Source organism: Patiria miniata, unplaced genomic scaffold (genome assembly GCF_015706575.1).
Source record: "Patiria miniata isolate m_02_andy unplaced genomic scaffold, ASM1570657v1 HiC_scaffold_7, whole genome shotgun sequence".
Taxonomy (NCBI): Eukaryota; Metazoa; Echinodermata; class Asteroidea; order Valvatida; family Asterinidae; genus Patiria; species Patiria miniata.
The window spans coordinates 26,754,076-26,777,716 of NW_024037074.1; the positions used below are offsets into that span (position 1 = coordinate 26,754,076).

Sequence of the window (23,641 nt, forward strand, 5' to 3'; positions counted from 1 at the left end):
GCATGTTTAGGGAGCTAGATTCCCATCTGTATTAAAACCAAATGTACAGCAAGTTGGACAATAAAAAAAAATTGCATTTTGTAATATTCAACTCTGTTACTTAAATTGTACTCAAGATAATTTTGTATACACTACATCAGAAAAGTGAGCTCCAATGCAAAATACATGTAGTCTGTGCCAATGTATGTAATGCAAAGATGTACCGTGTACATGTACATGTACACGTAGATGTAGAATATAAATATGACAAATAGTCTGTTAATACATGTACATGCACGGTGACATGTACATGTACATTTAGAACAGGCAGTTGACAGGAATCACAGTTCAATTCAACCAGAGATAATTTCATTACATGTGTATATAATACTTTAGTTTTTCCGAGTGTTAGAAGAGAAAACAATGAACATGTACATGTAGTAATTAAAAAGCATTTTGTATTCAGAATTTTACTGAAGTCTGCTAACTGTAATTGTTAATCCTGTGCATTACTTTATTTTCTAAAGATTTGTACATTTCTTCGGAAACAACCATTGCTTATAATTTCCCCATTATTTTACATTAATTAACATTTAATAATTTGTAATTAATTTTCAATGTCGACTGGTTTCTGTAGAAATCCAGCAATTTTATTTGTCAAGGGAGTGAACGAGTTTTGTATTAAGTTGTATTTCGATGCGGTAGGAGCTAATTTTTAATACATTTCCACGCCAAAAAAGTTTACAAATAAGCTTACTATAAGAATTTGTTTCCATATGGATTTATGTTGTGTTGAATAATACACTGCGCTAATATTGGTCTTTTGCAGCAACAACAGAACTGGTAGAAATCTCAAAAAAGTAATGTGATGTATTTTTTGGCACACTCATTTTTTCGCACGAAACTTGTACTTTTACCATGTCGGCTGTTGAGGCCGGTTTATACTTAGCGCGAAAGCGAAGCAAACTTTGTTATGTCAACAATGAGTTCACAGTGTGTCCACCATTGTTGACGACATGAATCTCGCTTCGCATTTGCTTTCGCTTGAAGTACCGGTATGAACTGGCCTTTAAGGGGAGTGTGTAATCTTGGTCCAGTACTGGACTCTTTTGCAGCCAGTCCCGTGACAAACATGGTTAAGTTGCCGCGGCAGTGGAGGTCTCTATCAACAAGATGAATCAAATCAAGTCTTGGCAATATCGGCAGCCCTACCCGAGGAAATTCCAAGCATACATCACGTGCTATGCATTAGCTTACAATTACAGCGCGCTTGAGGTACATGTACAAATGTACATGTATGCTCAGAATTTCCCCGAGTAGCGCTGCCAATATTGCCAAGACTGGATTTGATTCATCTTGTTGATAGCGACCTGACTGGTCACATGCTGGCTGTACCGGTAAAAGAGGTATTAATTTCATCCAAATCTTGGACCAGTACTAGGGAGTATCCTGCTGTTTAAAAGGTCACAACAGTTAAAATTTAGTGTATCCGTAGAGGTTTTTCCCCCTATGTTTTCTTTATTTCTAAGAAAACAAATTTTATAAATAACAAAATTCATTTCAGCCATGTTTTTCACACAACGGCTGTTGCAAGAGTTGATGTATGAATTAAGACGAATTTAAAACTGTTAGGATAGATCTCATTAAAGATGAACTAGTGTTAGAAAATATACAGGTAATACACAAGTTACACAAGAATCAAGTGTTTCATTCGCTTCAAAAGCATGTTACTCATGAATGTAAGTAAAAGAGGGAAAAAAGGACTTTTTCTTTCCCATTAATAGTCTTAGAGTATTATAAATACAGGTATGAATGAGTTTTTTTTTCCCAGTTATGAAGTTGCAATGGAATTGATTTTCTAGAATTTCTTGAATTAAACGGTGAATAACCTAAAAGTAACCTCATAACCTTTTAAATGTTATAATAAATACCCAAGACAGTTGACCCTTTCCTATTGGTCAGAAACCGTCATGTAGGTGGTTTAAAATGGTTGATAAAACACCAACTGGCTTAAACAGTTTATTTCTGCACTATAATGCGTTCTCTGCTGTGCCTGTCAATGTCCATGACCCAATTTCACGGCGCCTTCGTCTATTTCATGGAGACCGTAAAGCCTAAGCACAGCAAAAGGCACGCTTACTTCGGAGGAAAAATTTGCTTAACTTAGTGATGTAACAATATAAATCTCCATGCACGCGCGACCATTAGCACGTCCACGCCGTGAAATAGTGCTTAAGGTTTGCAAATTTTTCTGCCATGCTAAGCACAACTTTTCTGCTGTTAAGCAGCGCCGTGAAATTGGGCCCATATAAGGACATTTTAAGCGCTATGCGCGTGAGGCACTTATACCATAGACATGGCTAATTTGTGTTCAAGATCTACTCGACAAGCTTCACTTTGTTGGGAACCACTTGCACATCTTTAAATTAAAAAAGAAATGTATAAGTGTATTTGTACACCTACATTGTAATATTTAGTTAATAGAGAATTACATTTCAGTGTTATTTTTGGTGAGATGTGGTAAAACTAATAAAGAATGAATGAATGAACATGAATTACAAAATCGTAGGAAAATTGTGAAATTTTGACTTGTTTTTGACTTTTTGACCAGAAGGTATTTATGAATGGGAATAAAACCACTTGAGCTTGGCCGATATTGACCAGTTCACGTCGGATGACGTGTACACATGCAAAGGTTTTGCGGTATTCTGAACAGATGACCGATAAACACTTGACTAGTTAGCCTGGCGCGAAGTGACTTAATAAAACAATTACAAAACCAGATAGGGGCCTGGTCCTTCAATAAAGTGTTATTTTATCTCATTTAGACTAGGGTCCTGTGGAGAAACAACTGGCTTAAATTCTGGGCTCTTTTTCCTCAACTAGAGCAGAAAACCCTGCACATACACATGGTTAGTACATGTAAATCATTTTAGCTTGCGTGCATGCATGTTCGTCGACAAGTACCGATTCTGTGCTTGAAAGGTCTGTGCCCAATTACTGTTCTATAGTTCTGCAAGCACAGAATGGTAGTCACAGGTGCAGAACTCTGTAGTTAGCAGACCCATAAAATTGGTTCTTGATGTTTCCAAGCAATCACATGTTCTTCATTCGAGAAAGTCATTTTCTCAATGGAATGTCTGAAGCACTCTTAAGTTTCAAGATGCTCAACTCCATATACAGTGAAATCTCGTTAAGTCAAAACTCAAGGGACAGGTTCAAAATTTGACTTAAGCATGGTTGTATATCATTGTTATACTACTGAAGGGAATGGATTCTTTGTTTGACTTATTAGAGTTTGACTTATCAAGAGTTCACTATATGTACGCATATACAACACCAATGGTTCATATAAGTATGACAAAAAGCATTCTGCAGATAAAACATGTTCAAAATTAAATACTTGCTCTTTAATGTATTTCAACAATCTGTGATACAGATATTCTGATAAGTTAGTATTAAATCAATTTATACAATTAAAAAAGAATCACTCATTAACTTGATCAAAACACCCTCAAAAGAATTCAGAACAGTTCTGAAATATTTAAACAATGAAAAGTTAGTATCTTAAAAGAGTATTTCAAAGTGTATTAAAATAGGAATGTTGCTTGTTTGGCGTTTTATTTGCTTTTGTGAAAATGCTGTTTGTTCTTGGGCATGAATGGAAAAGTGGTTACTAGATTCTGATTGGTCAACTATTTACCATCTGCACCGTGATTGGTGGAAGACACGTTGATTTTGGAAACGGCCAATTCAAATCGGGGCAACAACAGTCCTGAGAAAGACTACATAATCTTGCAATGGTGATTTCTGGAAACAACACGAACCTTTGGTGTATTTATAACTAATTGGGAAGTTTATATCTCTTTAAGCCAATAGTAATGGAAGATTTTGGAAAACACCAAAAAAAAAAACAAAAAAAACCCAAAACACTTGACTTTTTTAAAATTCAAAATCGTTGCATAACATTTGTCAATGAAAACATATTACATGTAAATATCCGCCATAATTAAAATATAAAATGGAACTCTGCCTAACTTTGCATCTCACACTAACGTTTCTTTATTAAAAAAAGATAAATTTACAGACTTAATAGAAAGACAAGGATATTTCATAATCAAGGTTTATAACATACAAATGCTCCTTTCCGTCACGTCAGTCATTTTGTGCCACTTGTTTCGGGCCCTCAAAGGACAAAATAGTTGCACCAATTTTCACAGTCATTCTCATTTTAGCACAAACAAAATAGTACATGTATTCATAAATCTTTTCTGCATAGCTATGGTTGGTAAAAAAAAATATTTCAAACTGAGAATTATAAATATCAGTACACATTATTAAAACTGAATTACAATCTTTGGTATGAAGTTGGATAAAAAAATCATAACAGTTTTGTTTCAATTTTTAACACTTGATTTTTTGAAATGGCATCATTACCTGAAGGTGGGACACAGTTTTTTGTTTGTTAGTGAATGGGGGCAACGTATTACGACAATTTGCAAAGTTGTTATCGAGCCACAACGCATGTCAATCACAAGTCAGGGTTACAAGTTGTACTACAATGACAAAGGATTTTGTCACATTTCATTTGAATAGTCTGTCTCTTGAAACTGAATCGCTTGATGAGACTAACTTGTGATCACTTACGAGGCCTTAATTTTAATACTATAACTTTGTTCAGCACTTTGTCGTATAAAAAAACCTACATAAATATAGACAGTCACAAAATATTTTTACGAGTGGAAGTGGCAAATGCATCACTCAAGACAACGAGTTGACTTTGCTAGGCCGTCAAAGTTCTGTCTGCAAGTCGCGGTTGTCTCCGTCCAGTGTACTGACTCGTATCATCTCCTGCGTGGTGATGCTGTACCGCTTGCCCCTGCAAATCAACCAATAAAGATCACAGGGGTACAATTTGTAGCAAAACAGAGACGTGTGGTAACGATACACATGTGCTCCCTCAACTTCGTAAAAGGTTTTTTTCCTTTTGCGCCGCTATTCTACCGATGAAGGGCGTGTTCAAGAAATGTATGAATGTAGTTCAGACTGACCGACAGACAGTGTTGTAGCCGAGTCCGTCACACGTCCCATCAAAGATAAATTTTACAACTCCCTTTCAGAACTCTAGTCGCTAGTGACAGGGGATGAACAATAACAAAGGATCGTACTTTTGCCACAGTTTGTTGAATTTCTTGTGACTTGACACGAATTTGGAGGACTTGTGATAGTCATGATAGAGTCGTTTGGGACTCGACAATTAACATTGCATGCTGTAAAGCCAAGCAGTCCAGCGGTTAACACCTCCTTTTCGTATAAATATCATGGTAGCAGATTTGTGATTGAGTTACAATGTAGTTACAGTCGTCAATCATAAGTCAATCACTAGTCAATCACTAGTCAAACACCAGTCAATCACTAGTCAATCAGAAGTCATTCACAAGTCAATCCCTAGTCAATCACCAGTCAATCACTAGTCAATCACTAGTCAAGCACAAGTCAATCACTAGTCATATCACAAGTCAATCACAAGTCAAACACTATAGTCAATCACTAGTCAAGTACATTAGTCAATAAGTCTAGCACCGGCCAATCACAAGTCAATTAGTCACAAGTCAGACCCCTTTAGATGTCAATGAATCAGTATTCCTGACATTATGGCAACAAACAACCAAACCAAGCACTAGTCAATCACTTGTCATATATCACAAGTCAATCACAAGTCAAGCACTATAGTCAATCACTAGTCAAGCATAATAGTCAATCACTAGTCAAGTACATTAGCCAATCACAAGTCAATTAGTCACAAGTCAGACCCTTTTAGAAAATGAATCAGTGTTTTAATTCTCACATTATGGCATCAAGCAACCATGAAACATACACACAAAATCACTGTTGGACTAGAACGCAACAGAAAAGGCATGTTCTTCCAGGCCACATGTACATGTAGGTAGGTCATTTCTATAAATTTCGGGTCCGAGTGCGACATTGTTTCCGTCCCCTGTTATCTTGGTACTTTGTAATTTGAAGAGCGACTTCAAAATATTGTTTGTTTGTTGGGTAGGTAGTATTTGCTATTCATAATCACTCTTAAGAGGACGACTGAATTCCGGAGTGCATCCAGAATGATAACATCCTTGATGTCACATGTAACAGGAACAGGATTAAAAAGTGGACCCCAAAATTATAGAACGAAAGTGATTACAAGGTTAAGAGCATACCTAAAGATTAAGCTAGAAACTTAAGGTCTTGAAATCTATGGTTGTGATTAAGAATGGTATTTTTTTTTCAAAGGATCACCAACCACAAAGCCAAAGCCCTCTTCAGATAAATACATTTTAAAAGAGAAGAAAGTAGTAGAAACAGGTGATTAAAGAGAGAGAGAAAAGCCATTGTCATTGGGGAGAAACTGAGAGATTGCAACACGTTTTCCAAAAAGATGAATAGAAAAGGCAAGTATGATATGAATGATGGCACGTTTGATTTGAGTGAACAATGACTAATATGACACATAAAACCAATTATTGCCCTTGGAAAAAAATGTACAAATTAAGAAAGATGAATGATTCAATGCTAAGATATGAAATATTATAAGTTATCCCGCGAGCGCGAGTGGAACACGGAATAAATGTAGTGCGTCTGTGTCCCACATATTCGGCCGAGTGGTATGTGGGACACAGACGCACTACATTTTCCGTGTTCCACAAGCGCAAGCATGATAACAAATTTATCTTCAAGCAAACTTGACGCGCAGTAAAGTTGGACCATCAATTTACACGAACCTTTTAGCGGTTTAGCGCATGCAGCTGGAATGTCGCTCGCATCTTGGAATAGTGCAACACGCAGGGTGCGATATGGACCGTGCAATACAGCCTCATATCACACTGTTGTTGCCATGGATCGATAATAAAGGTTATATATTGAAAGGTTGGGAGTTGTTGGGAAATGGACAGATTTTTCTCAATATATTATAAAGTTGTTACTGATGAAACTGGTGTTCTATCTTTGGTCAGGTCATGGGGTAGTGGGACCAATATGCAAAAAAAGTAAATGACACATCAGCAAGCAGGATCGTGAGTATTTCAAATCAACAACATACACCAGTGTGCTCCAGTGTCTTGCCAGGAATCTAAACAAAACACACACACGGCAAATGCTGGCCCGAGTTTGTAAGTGTTTTTTTCATATGCCAAAGTATCACATGTGAAGGCATTTAGCTCAAGGCGGGGATGTGTACAAATATCTGCCAAGGGGGAGGGGGGGGGGGGGGTCATGACAGCAACATGGCTGTAAATGTCTTAATATTTGAGTATGGAATGAAATTCCTTCAAGGTAATATACAACATTTTCTTTTGGTGTAATGGATGGATTTGGGGTTATAGCAAATAGGACCACTATTGTTACACTGACCCGTTTAAAGTTTTGTGTTCATAGAAAAAAAACCGAGACAAATATGCTACAGGTTCTTGTAGTCTGGTTCCCTGACCCTATTTGAGATGAAACGGAGCAACTTATAGACGCTGAGAAAATGTCAGGTCAGGGAACGAGACTAGCTGGCTTGCACCTGTGCACAGACATGTAACCGATTGCAAACATAATGTTGACTAACCATTTGGGTAAAGTAGTGCAACTATATGAAAAAAAAACCACAGTTTTTTTTTCTCCAATGATGGAAATTGATGCAAAACTTCCACTTTTCTTGAAAATGACAGCACACCAGGTATCATGATTTCACAGACTATTATCCGCTTAAAATCAAGTTTATTTTTGGATGTTTGCAAATGTTGTATATTACCTTTAAGTACGTACATGTACATTAAATGAAATGAAAGAATTTAATGCGCAATGACGTTCGAGCAGACATATGTGACCTGTTCTGTCCAAAGCAGACGCTTCTGGGCAGAGGTTGAAATTGAGATAGGGCCAAAAAACGTTGTGGGGGTGATTTTTATTGATTTTCTAATTTTTGCATATTTGTAATCCTGCACATGTCTAAAATATATTATAAAAGTATGAAACCCTAATTTGAACTCTACATATACTATTTTTGATAATTTTGATAAGGTATATCAAATAAAGAAATAACTGTTTTGTGACGTTCGTGGCCATTTTCTCCGTTTTCTACTTTTCGACACAATGAACTTCAAAATAGCATAACTCTGCCCAGGAATGACCGGTTTCAAAAATTAAACCACCTATTAAAAGGAAAAGAGCATATGTTAACAATATGTAAAAATAACATTTTCGACCTTATGCCCAGAAAAGTCTGATTTTGACAGAACAGGTCACATATAGGCTCGCCGTCAACAAGGAGCTGATACATTTGTATGTCTGCTCACTATTTTGGACACAGACAAATTCGGGCGGAATGCCACTGCACACCCACAAGGCTCCAATCAATGGAGAAACCACTGCCCCGTGACGGATTATCTGAACAATAGCTAGCACAATGCTTTCTTTCTCCATTGAAAGGGGCCTCCATGATAGGATTGATAGCATGCCGGATTGGTCTATATCAGCTCAACGTATGATGAACAAGACTGAATGAATCAAATTAGGTTTTGTCCTTCACCGACATTTTTTAAACACTGTATACTCAGTGTGTTACCTCCCGAGTGAAAGTTGGAAAAAATCACTCGGGTGGGACTTGAACCCACGACCTCCTGCTTTCTAGTGCAGATGTCTTACCACTTGACCACCGAGCTAACGGGATCGGTTGGCCGGTTCGAATCTGATGTACATAGCAGCGGGTACCGCATAAACTATTATAAGATTGAATTTTGCGTTGGATTGATATAAATCACGTCGGTGAAGGGCAAAACCTAATTTGATTTACATCACCCCGACGCAAAATTCCATCTTATAAAGACTGAATGAGTCTGCAGAACCGGAGCCTTACTTTGTATTATTTTATGGCTTTTATGCATGGAATGTTTTCGATTATGTATGGAAAGAAATAACGGAAGATTACATACATGAAGGAAGAAGAGGTACATGTATATTTAGCTGGTATCACACAATCAGGCTCAAACCAACACATGTTTTTTCTTTTCTTCAAAACTTACCACAGACATGAACTACAGTTGAGCAATTAGTCTGAGGATTTAGAAACATACAAAGGCACAGTCTGTTATTAAACAAGACAATCACAGGCAAAAACTACCATTCAATTTCACAGCAAGCCTGTGTGCATTCAACAAAAACTAACATGGCTACTTTTTAATTTAGTAACCTAGCAAATCTAGCAGTGCAGTACTATTTGGTGTTTGTACATGTATTCTAGCTACGGATTTCAAGTAACATTAGCACACAACAAGCAAAAAACAACAACAAACACACGTACACTGCTAGAAAAATGATCTTTTTATTAAGGTGTCAGCATGACCAACACATTAGGTGTCATTTGTCCATCCTAAAAAATTTCCCTCAAAAATTCCTCCAAGCCAATTATCAGAGAAAATAATGTTTCTTGTAAGGAATAATTACAGCAAACCATGAACACTACACCACTGAGAAAGCAAACCGGCGTGGTATTTTGTTTTAATCTCATAAAGTTATGAAGTGGTTTGCAGGACTGCAAAAAACTGACAACATACTTTCAGAACCTTTGTTGTAATTTACGAAAACCAATCCTGAGAACCCAAAGTTGTAACCGAGTCCATCACAAGTCAAATCACAAGAGAATCACAAGTATAGCCTTGGTCAAGGCGTTCGACAATTGATGGTCATCCACGAAGAAAACAGCAGCCGCGCACTATGCAATCACACGTACTGTACGGAGCGGCCAACCATTGATCATCGGACTCTATCGTCGAACGCCCTGGCTAGGCTATCACAAGTAAGGCCACCAGTAACAGGGGATGAAAAATTATCAATTCAGTTTCCCCCACAAGTCATTTGGGACCTCAAACTGAAGGACTTATGATCGACTTGTGAGGATTTGTGAGGACTTGGACCACACCTCTGTTAACCTACCCTCTGCTGTAGTTGGGTTTGTAGCCCGGGGGGAAATCTGGCAGCTCCTCTGGTACCGTGTCTCCCTGGCTCCCTGCCTTCTCCCCATTCACCCGCATGTCCTTGTCGTCAACCAGTGACGACATGACAACCGCGTGGTTGGGTGCGATCGGCTTGGACCACAAATGCACGACTCCCTTCTCGTTGGCGACGTCAATGTGGTTGTTGTTGATTATCACGGGGTCCCGTTTATGGACCGCGCTCCAATTTGGGATCGCAGTCTGATTGGGGTTGAATTGAGAGACAGTATCCCCATTGGGGTGACTGTAAGCGGTTGGTGCGGGTCGCAGTTTCGTGGGGTAGTTTGGACCGCCATTGTGGACAGCCTGTACCGGTACGTGGTTAGTTTCCCTGCGATTGCCGGATTGCAATCGGGCGGCATCATAGCCGCGTGTTGCCATCCTGGGCTGCTCATCCGGTCTGGTCCCGTCTGGGTAGGAGTCCAGACTGGGTCCGGCCTGGATGGGATAACCCGGGGTCAGGTGTAAAGTCGTCCTGAGGTCAGTGACTTCCCCAGAGGTCATGGGGTCAGTGCAGGAGCGATGGACGTCCACTTCTCTTCGCTGGGTCCTGACTGTGGTCCGAGGCTGACCTTCTTGCCGTGGTAAGGTTTGCCTGTTTTCAGTTAAAAATAAATGCCTTGCTTATATAAGTATAACTAACGTCTCTTTTCTTGAGCAAGCTGGTAAAACTTTTGGCAAGCTCTTAGTCAGTACTAGGCATACAGTGTCCTTAAAATTACAGTGGTGAAGGGCAAATCCTAATATTAAAAAGTACTAACACAAATTCCAACATTTCATACAGATTGCAGTATCTGCTGCTACAACAGGTTTGCACCAGCCAGCCGATCCAGGCAAGCTTGCGCGGTGCTCATTTGGACGTCTTCACCTTTAATAATCTTGATGGGTGCAGTCCAACCTGAGCAAATTTGTGATTTTTTTACTCACAACATTGAAGATAACACTAAATACAGTTATATTACATTATAGTAACATTTCTTGAGGGAAATGGGAACGGGCTGGCAGTATTGATATATAAACCTATATAGTATCAAGCTGCACCTTTTAGCCCTATAAGAGTAAGGTAAAGTTTTCTCAAAAGAACCAAAATCAGTCGAAAGACAACTATCAGTGTTTATTGCCATCATCTGTTGATGTAGCTAAACTTTGATATCTCACCTAAACCCCTCTTCGTGTTCGTTCCCAAGGCCCGAATCCTCCCTGCTGTGGGCCACACGCAGCCCTTCCATACCCAGCGTGGGGGATGGGTCTCCCCGGGGGTGTCTGTGAGGGTGTCTGTCATGGCCTTGGTGTGCATTTGTCAGCAGAGGTTCCTAGGTATGGGCAAAATTGTCAATAGGGTCATAATAATAATAATTTGGGGGCTAATTATCCTTACTCGCAGCTGAAACTGAATTGTGAAGGACGCGCCTAAAACGTGGTCCAGCCAAAGGCATTTGCCCTTTAAGGCACAATGGAGCACAGCCAGAGATCAAAAGTGTTGCGGATTTTTTGCGAAGGGAGGAAAACCAGAGTAGCCCAGCGAAAAACCCTTGTGGCACAGGAGAGAATCAACGAACAAGTTACATAGGGTCCAAGCCGGGAATCGAACCCGGGCCACAGTGGCAAGAGGCGAGCACTTAACGCACTAACCAGCCATGTTATTCTGTTCCTAATCAGCAAAAGGATGCTGGGTATCTAGTTCAGATTTGAATGAAGCGTTTTTATAAAAGGCACATTGGAACAGGCCCAATAGCACCAATTCTGGTACACATGTGGGCTTTATTAATATTTGTAAAGAACAACTCTGTAGGTACCTGGTTTCTCTTGGGCTGTTGGCGACCAAACATCCCTCCCCCTGACTGAAGGTAGCCTGAATAACTGCTACCCTTCACATCCCCGTTCTGGATAACAGCAGCCCCTCTGCTGCCAACCCCACCCCTGCTTTCCAATGGAGGGTTCCCATCGATCCCAATGGGAGTGTGTGCTGGATTCCCAAGGCGGCTCACTCCATTCGGGGAATAAGGTGGGGGCGGGGTGCCCTCTGGCACCTGAGACTTTCTTATGAGGCGATGGCTTTTGGGAGATGCATTTCTAGATCGGTGTCTGGTTGAGTGCTCACTCACGTTGCTGTAAATCAGAGGGAAAGTACGAGCAATGAAGGAAGTTTCTGTCATGTAAGAAATAAGCTTGTGCAGTATTGGATTTGGAGATCGAGTCCATGGTATCTCATCACAAAAATGTTGCGCTGAGAAACTGCAAACTAGGGAAACTGCAAACAGACGGCATGGGCAGAACTTCAAAGGCCCTGCTGGATGAATTAAGCACAAATGTCACCTTATCTATTGGTAGATACGTGACCACAAGGAATTTAAACAAGTTTTTTCGGTTGCCTTTTTTTCTCTCGGTATTTTGACATTTATTCCGTATTGTTCAGTATCAAAACGATATTGTCGGTATGTGGTATTATTGAAAAAATAGTCCAAGCCTCAAGAAATGATTCCCTGATGGTTAGAAATTCTTGAACGCTCTAAAATCCATAAAAATTAGGGGGAAAACAGCTTATTTTACTGTTTTCCAACGTCAAGTCTCGACACATTTTTCCAGGCATCGAATTAAAGCAAAAAGGAATAATTATTTCCATAAAAACTTAGGTAACCTGTCACTGAAGTCTTCATTTTTTCTACTTCTTGTCCGTGTGTGGGTGTCTTGCTTGGGACGACTGCTGTCTACTGTTCCACCGTCAAGACTGACCAAAGAAAGAAGGGAAAAGAATACGATTACTTTGGTAAGGTGACCTGCTAAGGGTTTTCCAGATTACAATAACATTTTGTACAAGCTCTATGTTCTGCACTAGGAGAAAAACTTAAGTCTGTCCTGAGCCAATGGCCAGTGTTTACCTCTGGTTTCTTTGACATGAATTGACTGAGAATATTTCTATTCCCTTGGTTGGGATGTCAGTCCATCGCAGGTTACTAGCCAGCTGATTCCCATACCCATTTATACTCCTGGGTGGAGAGAGGCAAAAGCATGGGGTAAAGTGGCTTGCCTAAGGACACAGCATATGGCCAGTGGCAGGATTTAAAACCCTGAACCTCATGAGTCACAAACCCCATCGCTAGGTCACACTCCCCACACAAGAGCATACCGATATAGCTACAAGGAAAAAGATGTTATGAAATTGCAAGCTGGAACTACTTCGTTGCTGTTTATGTTTACATTGCTGTTCATGTTTACTTACACAACGTTTGTGTAGGGAATACTGTGCCGTTCCTCCTCTGTGTACTGTCTTGGGTCGACCAGGTCCTTCTTGATATGCTTTTGGAACTCGGCATCGGTGCGATTGTTTACAAAACCCCTATGGGAGCACCAAGAGAAATTTATTCTATTCAGAACTGTCACTGAAATTGGACATAAATGTGGCCAATTTACTGGAATACCTCTGTAAATATGCCACACTGTTGCCATAGCAAGTGACAAGTATGACATTCTTTTGTTTCTAAATTTTACATTCAGACTTTGCTGCTAGTTTATTTATGTTTTGGAAGCACACTCGCATTCTTAAATACAAGCAAGGACAACAACTTGGCAGTTCCTAAGGCGTCTACTTTTCATGTAACTTCCAGAGGAAATTTTGAGGCTCACTTATTTTACACGTTTTGAGTGTAACTAAGATTCCAGCATTTTGATGCCAACCGCTCTGAACCCCATCCTAGCCAAGCCCCAGCCCCTCTGACAAGAACCACATGATTGTGTAATAAAAATCTCTTAGTGAGCCGAGCAACCTCATCCCAGAGCATGGAAAATCAATCGTCCTGTCAGCAAGACTAGTCAGGAAGCTCAATCAACGGCTGTTTGCACTCTTCTGACCACTTTACAACTTAAATTTGATACACAGCAAATAGTTGAGTGAATTTGGACTTTTACTATAACATGTCCTCCAAACTGTAGTACGGACCTGGAACCGTGAACGGAAAATGCCACACTAACGTCAAGGTTAAAAGCACACGTAGTACATGTCAGTCTGCTAGTTTCCGGTTTATTTGAACGTCTTGAAAAGAACTTGTAGCTTGAAAAATTAAAAGCAAAAAGAGAAACAAAAAACAGACAAAGTAGGGGACAATAAAAACCTACTGCCTTGAGGGATGATGATGATTATGATGATGATGATGATTTCTACTCAGATGATAAAGGGATGAGCTTTCGCTGTCAGGGTATCTACATGCAAAAAGGGAATTAAGCAGGTATGCGGGTGACAAACAAGCAGTAAGCTGGCATTTCAAAAAGCAAGCAATATTATTAGTTACATAGCATTTGTGTCTGTAGCCGATTTCTACTACAGCAAAAGAGTTGCACGAATACTTTTTGGTAAAACCACTGTCGTCACAAAGTGATACATTTTATCAGAATTAAAATCCACTTCATGTTTTTAACTTTAATTATATACACTGCAGAATTGTCCAAATACAAAGACTATGGAGTCCCTGCACAAGTAGGCCTACTAAGGCTGTGACTTTGCATTTTATTTTGTGAACATTTAGCAAATATTTTAAGAACTGTTTAAACGTTTAAATGTTTAGCCATTCACAAAGGCTGACGCATGCTCACTATGTCTGCAGACATACTGAATCAACAATGGCAGTCATTGCAAAAGTAAAATCTTAAAGGGGCACTAGGTCCTGAAATCCCCAAAAATGTTATGTTTTGGATTGTTTACTTAGCCTTATTTCAAACATCTGGTTGAAAAGAAACCAACCTAATGTCTTACCGTTCCTGAGAAAAGGCAAAAAAAAAAACCCATTTGTTTACATCAGACATGACGGAGTACGAATATGTTTTTTGTGTCGTTCTCAGTGTACGATATACACAGTTGTGCGTCTCGGGAACAGCGGTGACCAATCTCCATCAGTGCAAAAAAAGTAGTTTCTTCAACGTCCGCAAAGGCGAACACTTTACGAATGAAATCACAACTAGCATCCAAACAGCTCAAATTTATGGGGTCGCAAAAGTGGACCCCGAAATTCGTTCTCGCATGCATAATACAGGAATAACACAAAACGCCCAGTTTTGAAAGGATAGTTGTGTGCATGTTTATATCCTACTTTTAAATGTTGTTTCCGATTAACATCATCTCGTTCAAAGCGCGTTTTGTAGCCCAATTGGGCTGTTCCAGGACCTAGTGTCCCTTTAACTGCCCCGAATGTATAATCAAGTAAAGTATTGAAGTGCTTCGAAGGTTTTGCAAATTAAATAGGTTTGAAAACTTTGTTCATTATTTGTGCTTTGAAGGTTTAACTCCTAGGAAAACTGCGTGAATGTAGGTCCTTTTTATGTTATTCGGGTTTCATTTAAATGTTTTTGGAAAATTTGTAAACGAACTTTGGCATTGTTTTTGTTTAAAGGTTTGAACGTGTAAATGTCACATCCTTAAGGCCTATCCCCCTCAATGGTTAAAGAAAGTTAGGCGGGACTTGTGAAAGCATTGTCGCTGTAAGCCTGGCACTCATGCAAAGATGCTATAGGTTTGTGAAAAAAATAAATTAATTTATTCATTCATAGAATTTTTGCGTGGAGGTCATGTAAATAAAATCAGGTTTTGCCCTTCACCGACGTATAAATACTGTATACTCAGTGTGTTACCTCCCGAGTGAAAGTTCGAAAAATTCACTCGGGTGGGACTCGAACCCACGACCTCCTGCTTTCTAGTGCAGATGTCTTACTACTCGACCATCGAGCTAACGGGATCTGTTGGCTGGTTCGAACGGGATCTGTTGGCTGGTTCGAATCTGATGTACATAGCAGCGGGTACCGCATAAACTATTCATAAGATGGAATTTAATCATGCGCAGTTTGTGCAATATGGGCTAAACCCTTCACACGTGTGTCTCACACATGAGCTCTTATGAGTGGTCACAATTTGCACCATCTACTGTTCGTTCGAGGGTCCATACACTCACCCATCTTTCAGCCGCTTGACAGTAACTTCTTGGCCCTCTCTCATCTCACCCCTGACTAGTTTGTTTTCCTTGACGGCATTCCACTGGTCTTGAGAGCTAACCATCCTCTCCCGTGATCTAGGAGGAAAAAGTATGGCTTATTCAAATGTATAGGCAAATATTGTACATTAACTTCTTACTAGTCGCAAAGAGATACATGAAAAAAAGGCAGAGATTTAATTTCCATCAATCGTATAGGCTATTTGTTCAAAAGAAAAAGTGATTTTTGCAACTTAAAGGTACTTATACATTTGCAAAACATCAAAAACAAAACTACCAAATAATTATGAAATACCTTACTTGATTGTACGTGAATAATAGTCTCAAGCATCCTGTTAAATCATGGCACCTGACTTGTTGCTATTTTCAAGAAAAGTGGGATTTTTGTATCAATTTCCAACGATGGTCGGCTGACATTCGATGGAAAAAACTTTTTTCAAATACTGCCCCCAATTAACCAAATTTAGTTATTTAAGACCACTTTTTGTTTGTGAGCAGGTGCCAGCCAGCCGGTCTGGCTCCCTGACCTGACAATTCCCGGACGTCTATAAATTGCACCGTTTCGTCTGAAGTAGGGTCAAGGAACCAGATTACAAGAACACTACATTTGTCTTGGTTTTTCCAGCACCTAAGAACACAACTTTAAACAGATCAGTGTTTAATCCATTTCTGAAAAAGTACATTCAAAACTAGGTTTATAATATATCATTGTAGAAGTTTTCAACACGATTTAATTTAATTTAAATAAATAGAATTCAAACTTAAAACCAATCAATCAAGTTAAATCAAACTCAAACGCATCGACCAAATCAAAATCAGTTCAAATCAAAGTTGTGTACCTTCTCCGATGTCTCCTGCCTTCGTCATGCCTGCTGTACTCAGACTCACTGCCACTACTCACTCCTCGTGATCTGGATCTGTAAAGCCAAGCCAAAAATAAACATAATAAAAAAAGAAATTGGGTCAGGGAAGGTCAGCTATTCTCCTCTGAATGCAACAGCATTGTCTTCTTTGTTTTTATCGAAGCCGCTAGCGCTGTAATCATCTTGTGGCATGGGTGGCTTAAGAGCGTAAAGCGCTCGCCTCTCACACTGTGGCCCTGGTGCGATTCCCAGCTTGGGTCATATAGTTCTTCCTTGATTCTCTCCTGTGCCACAAGGGTTTTCTCCTGGCTCTAGAATTCTCCTCCCTCCGCAAAAATCAACACATTCAATCTTCGGTGCTCCGTGTCAGACTTGGGCCGTCAGGCGGCTGCATAAGGACCCTTTACATGCCTTCAGCTCGACCAAGTTGTAGCTGCATCGATTCTTCGCAATTCAGCTTCTCAGCTGCGAGTAAGGATGATTAGCCCACCAACTTGTGGTGAAAAATCGTCTATGCTCATTCTGCCATCAATTCCAGGCGGGCAATTGGTTCAAGGTTTATAGTGCAACATTCTCACTACTTCTCATGAATATAGCGCCCTCAACGAGCTGCGAAAACAAGGCAAATGAATTATTATCAATACCTTCGCTTTCTGTGCTGACGATGATGACGCGACTCATTGTCGCTGCCGGCATCAGAATCTACAGATCTTCGGCTTCTGTTTGAATGATAAATACAAAACAAAACAAAAAATTTTGGTGGATTTTTTTTCCCAAGCTTGTATTGTACAAACAAGGTGGGTACCATTTTGCTTTTTTGTGTCCTCATTATACATTGGTGTCCTCCATAATTTGCCTTGGTGCCCTTTATCATTTGCCTTGGTGCAATTTCCCCATTCCTTGGTGCTCCTTGGTACAAACATTTGAGGAGGCGCGGCAATAGAGGGTTGTAGCTTCCGTGTTAATTTAAAAAAAAAAAAGGTTGACGCGCATGATTAAAATCGACGCGCGCGCTGACCAGAGACCGAGTATTTTTTGGGGGGGCCTAATCCTTTAATTTAGCATAGGAACAAGTTCCAGTTCCAGCAAGTGTACTGAAACATAAGCTGGAACAGTAGAAATTTATATTGAGAAACTTGACAAAGGGGTCCGAATATTAGGGCCTTATAGATCATTGGCGGCAATCTGAATATTTGGAAAAAAAGACAGGCAGAAAATGTCCAAGAATATGCAACAGGACTTAGACTTGAGTCCTAGTCCCCTTGCTAACATTTCTTGCAAATCTCCATCAGCTGTGTGTCCAAACACTAACATTTTAAAACATTCGAAGCACATGGTCAGCACCACCTTGATACAATGGCTCGTTCATGATCATAGAAAGTCACAGTTCTAAACCAGTCAATGGAGCATAGCAGTCACATAGCTAAAGCATAACACTGCCATGTGAACAAAAATGGCAGCTTCCAGTGTCGCAAGAGTCGCTCAGGTATTAAGCAAAGAATTTGCAACGAAATTTTGAGAAATAAAGACGCAAAAAATACCTTGAAAGCAACTGGGGGGTTGGGGGGGGGGGGCAATATTTTGATATAGCTTGTACAATATGTGCAATATATTCTTGTATCCCCTCAAACTCATCCAATGTTATATACTTATTAAAGAGGTTGTGGAATGCTCGAAGACATTTCCGTCATTTTTCGGGTATATGTAGCCTAAGGTGTGATGAAATAAAAACGACTATTGTGTCTGTCATGAAATGAATACAAAAGGTACTTTTGAGAGCTGTTTTTCAGGTCCTGTTTTGACCCGAACGTGCAATTCGTGTAAAAGTCGTCGTTGGGGGCAGCAAACAAAACATAGTAAATCGTGACGTAATAAACAGGACTCCCGATGCAGCGTAGTATAAACGAGTTCTGTTTATTACGTCACGATTTACTATGTTTTGTTTGCTGCCCACAACGACTTTTACACAAATTGCACGTTCAAGTCAAAACAGGACCTGAAAAACAGCTCTCAAAGGACTTTTTGTATTCATTTCATGACAGACACAATAGTCGTTTATATTTCATCACACCTTAGGCTACATATACCCGAAAAATGACGGAAATGTCTCCGAGCATTCCACAACCTCTTTAAAAGTTCCTTTGATGGAGGGTAATGGAGTGTACATGTATGTTTATGATAAAGAAATAGATGCAACAAATGTAATACGAGGAAGGTAAAAAATATGATTCACCCAAAAAATAACATGTTATCAACAGTCCAACTGACCTCCGTTTTGCGCTGTAGGCGGCTTCTGATTCACTGTCTGATCTGTCGCCATGACGATGATGGGGGGCTGGAGACTTAGAGCGCCCCCTATGTCGGTGCTGACGGGAGGCCGAGCTGCGTACGGAAACGGGCGAGCCTCCAGCTGGTGTAAACAGACCACTAAGTAGGAAACGACGGAGAAAGAGTTGAAGAGTTTATTTCCAAAACGCATATATCCATTTGAAAAAAATTGAAACATTTGCAGTTATGAAAGCTTAAAGAATAAAAACAGCTGGTTTTTTTTAAATTCATTTTTTGCTTTCTAATTGTGTTTACATGTAACTATAAGCCATCAAAACTGAACGTCAAAAATAAGCTCTTCTTTTTTGTTGTAAAACTGGTTGCGCAGATCGTTTTATCATTTGAAGTGTGCATGCACTTTTGGCAACATGTATGCAACCTATGGGTCGAAGGAGCACTCAGTTGCCACGTAGGACTACGTGCCATTGTGGTGCACCTCAATATCTTTGTGGTCACTGAATGGGCGAGTATCTTACAATTGGGAAATAAAACTGACTTGCCGAATCAAACTCAAATTCTTGCAAAACCATTTGCCTGAACATTGTGTGCAATGAGGCCTATGAGTATGACTTACACTCTCGCTTGCTGGGAATCTTCCCAGGGAACGGAGCGAGTGCTCAAGCCAGACGTTGGGCTGTCTCGTCCACTCTGTCGATGGTGTGAGGGTAACCTACGGAGGGCAGAAAGGAAATAAAATAGGTCCAGTGTTAAACACCGGCAAAATGATCCTGAATAACTTGGGTCTGGTTTCGCCATTTCACGAAGCTCCAGTGCTTTTTGTCCTCAGTACTTGCTTAGAAAAAACAAGTCATAGGCCACATGTTGTCATGTATGGTGACTCCTGCTTGCCACTGGTTCACAGTTGACTTTGTTTGCTTAACATATGGGTCTTTCCATGAAGTTGGGAAACGCCCGTAACACTTCGAGATCAGGTATACGGGGTCACTCAATGTAAATATAAAATTGCCATCGTTAATTTTGATTGTGACTCTTCAAGAAAGTTTCGGAGCATTTGGATGTTTTTCAGCATGATATTGTTAAAGCATAGAGCAAGCAAAACAGTATAGCGATGAAACATGGACACCGCAACATTTTGACCATATATGGTAAGTATTTAAAAAAAAAAATTGCACTAGCTTTCCCCAAAGTAATTAGTTATTTCTGAAGTGTATTTCTGAAATTTAATGTGAAGTCTACATGTAAGTGCTATCCCAAGAAATGTGTTAAAGTTTCACAAAATTTCAAAGAAATTAGCATCAACTAATAGATTTATTGGGACAGCAATAAAATGTTCAATTTAAAATTCCAAAGTACATCTTTGGAATGGTCTGTTATGTTCTCGGCTATTCATTTGGGGGAAAGGTGTGCATAAAACTTTCAAATACAAACCAAATGTGGAACAATAGTGTGGAGTCTAGGTGACATCATTGAGCTTTTTTACTTAAAAATATTATGCTAAATATCACAATGCTCTGAAACATTTTCAAACCACTAGAGGAGTTAAAACAACATTCGAACATTTTAGTTACTCTGAGCAACTCCTTATACTTTATCTACAAGTATCGGTATGTCCAGATGTCACAGAAAGTTCCCCAATTTCATGGAAAGACCCATACACATTTCCTGACAACTATTTTCTGTTTGACAGTTAAAAAAGAAAATCCTGTCTTACTGACCTACTGGCTGGTTGTGGAGATAGCCTAAGGAGTACCCCATTGGGGCTTGCAGGACCATCGTCCAGAAACATGTCATCTGGCGTCGTGCCGTTCTTCAGCGAGACGTCGGTCTGGGACGGCCGCCGGTGGTACTTGCGGCTCAGGGCTCGGTTGACTTGTTGGACTGGTCGGTTCAGTGACGAAGCCGCCTCCAATGCCTCTAGTTGGGTTCTACCACTGTTGTGTGAAAGTGGAATGAGGTAAGGAACAAGTTATACCCTCTCAAAGAAGCTTTAGAGCTACATGTACCAAGTTCTGTGCTATGCGTCCCGAGGGGGTTAAAAATGCCATATCCCACATCGAAGCAGTCAACAATTGTCTTGTTATGTCGTGGCAGCAAGTCTAAAAGATAAAGGGTTGTATAAAATGTATCTTAAAGGGAATGTACATCATTGGTTTTTGCTGTAACTTTCGGAAATGAACTATTTGAGGGATTAGTATAATAGATCAAATACTGTTACACAGACATGTTTCAAGTTTTGTGTTCAAAAATACTGGGAAAACCAAGAAAAACAAACATGTTCAAGTAGTCTGGTTGCCTGACTCCACTAAAGTTGAAATGGATCAATTTATAGATGCCGGAAAATTGTAAGATAAGGGAATCAGTTTTACTGGCCTGCACTCGTTCAAGAACATGTAACCATTAGCAAACAAAATTTGGACTGACAAAAATTGGTAAATTTGAAGCAGTATTTGAAAAATAGTTAGGTTTTTCCAACGGTGGTCGGCCGACAACTGTTGGAAATTTATACAAAATACAATTTTTCTTGAAAATGACTTCACACCAGGTGCCATAATTTTACAGGATGCTTTTGACTGTCATTTATCAACATCCTAGTAAGGTATTTCGTAACAATGTGTTGGTTTTGTTTTTCGATGTTTACAAATGTTGTATATTCCCTTTAATATGCAAGAAAAAAAAATTAAATCACAGCAGTGCAACCTGTGATAACTGCAAGCTTTCCTGCTGGACATGAGACTGAGTGGTTGCAGTTCTCAGTCGCAAGGCGTGTTTTGGCCGGTCCTACATGCGTGCGCAATGCAGAGGTAATTTATATGCAATGAATTATGCAATGCAGTTCTGACGTGTCCAGGAGGTGAAAAATAACTTCTGTATCCCACATTGGCGACACACATTTTATTACCCAACTGGTTATAAGTACGGTACCATGGAAGTAATCCTGACAGAATTTTGCTGAAATTTGATGATAGAGCCATACATTTGAGGGATAATAAAGCGAAAACAAAAATTTCTTTCAGGCAAGTAGTGCAAAATTGTTGGTTCTTCAGTGTTGGCTGATTTGGCATATGTACATGTACATATGTACATGTATAATGTTGAGTCTACCATGAGGCAAATACTCTTCATCAATAAAAAACGTGCACTCACGTATGCCTGAAACTGGACTTGGTGAAGGATAACTTGCGTTGATGCAGGGGCTCATCCCCTACCTGGGGAGGCGGAAGAAAGCATGCTGCTCCACACTGCACTTCCAGAGATGCTTGCAGGCCGACTTGCTGGATAGCCTGAAGATGCACTCATCTTCTACCCCCTGGAATCAGAATGGCCCAAAAATAAAGATATCTTCCAGTTGCTCGACAAACTGACGATGCACTACGTGTACGCTTCCACCCCCTGGAATGCAAATGCCCCCAAATCAACCATGATGTGGCATGACTGTAAACCTGCTCAACAACCTGTAGATGCAACTGTTTTCCCTTCCCCTGGAATCAGAATAGCCAAACAATATTGAATAATAAAAAAGTAATGTCTAAAAACTGAGAACACATTCATCTTTCATCTCAACTCCCTGCTTAATAAATATAAGGTCAAGGTTTTAGCCTGATCAAGAAAAAAGTTTATAGATAAAACTCCCCAACAATATTTCAAGATTAATGGCATTTGTCATCAGAATCACTCTAAGACTTTTAACCACGGCCAAGAATTATTGCACTAGTCTGGAAAGCCTCCTCTGGTAAACATTTCCCAAATCCAGTTAAGCCACAGTCGTAAATAATAGCGCCTTTCCCAAGACCTGCGGTATCCAGGTACCATTCTCTCTTCAATGGAGATGTAGAGTGTGTAATCTTCACATACTGTTACAGCTATTCCAATCAAAATTCCCAGCACTTTATGAAAACAAAGTTCTCCCAGTTAACTGGGAGAACTTTCTCAGGGAAAAAAATTCTCAGGGAAATATCAGGTAAAACTGCAGTTTTACCTGATATTTCCCTGAGAATTTTTTTCACAATTCTATGAAAAGTATTTTCACTGTAACAGGGTTGCTGGGAAGTCAAGAGGTGGTACAGCTAGCACAGCCAATTGTTACTGTCTGTAGAGGTGTGTAGCCTAATTAATATTCACAATGCATAAACACTAAATGTATCCATCATAGCCAGTCAGTCAATGGACACATCTTGGACACATGGCACAAGAACGCAGACACGCCAAACTGGCGAAAAACCTTTCCCTCCTGGGTCACTGTGTTGAGTTTCCCATTGAGTTTTGGCGTTTTTCTCAAATTTCCTGAGTATTCCCTAACTGGAAAAATGGAAACTCATTTTCAAGGTTTCCCCTTTTTTCAAGATTGGCTGGGAACCCTGACAATCGTCCTGAGGATGGTGACTGCAGAAGTTTCAAATATCTGGGAGCAATTGGTGGTTTTTAAAAATTAATATCATGCATGGGAGGGTGCAATGGCGCGAGGCCATGCCATGCCTCCCTCAAAAATCTGAGCAACTGTACTAAA

The 23,641-nt window shown here is 39.8% G+C and overlaps 1 protein-coding gene across 1 annotated transcript in view; it reads right to left on the reverse strand.

Moving 5' to 3' along the window:
• Positions 1–3,365: 3,365 nt before the first annotated feature.
• Positions 3,366–23,641, reverse strand: part of LOC119745828 (band 4.1-like protein 4) — a 50,190-nt gene continuing 29,914 nt past the window's right edge. Inside the window, 14 exon segments of the mRNA XM_038222456.1 lie at positions 3,366–4,858; positions 9,952–10,605; positions 11,169–11,323; positions 11,807–12,119; positions 12,649–12,738; positions 13,231–13,347; positions 15,947–16,063; positions 16,825–16,902; positions 17,493–17,567; positions 19,117–19,275; positions 19,751–19,846; positions 20,853–21,068; positions 22,282–22,342; positions 22,345–22,444. Of these exon segments, the coding sequence (XP_038078384.1) occupies positions 4,771–4,858; positions 9,952–10,605; positions 11,169–11,323; positions 11,807–12,119; positions 12,649–12,738; positions 13,231–13,347; positions 15,947–16,063; positions 16,825–16,902; positions 17,493–17,567; positions 19,117–19,275; positions 19,751–19,846; positions 20,853–21,068; positions 22,282–22,342; positions 22,345–22,444 (2,319 nt within the window). The 3' untranslated portion in view covers positions 3,366–4,770.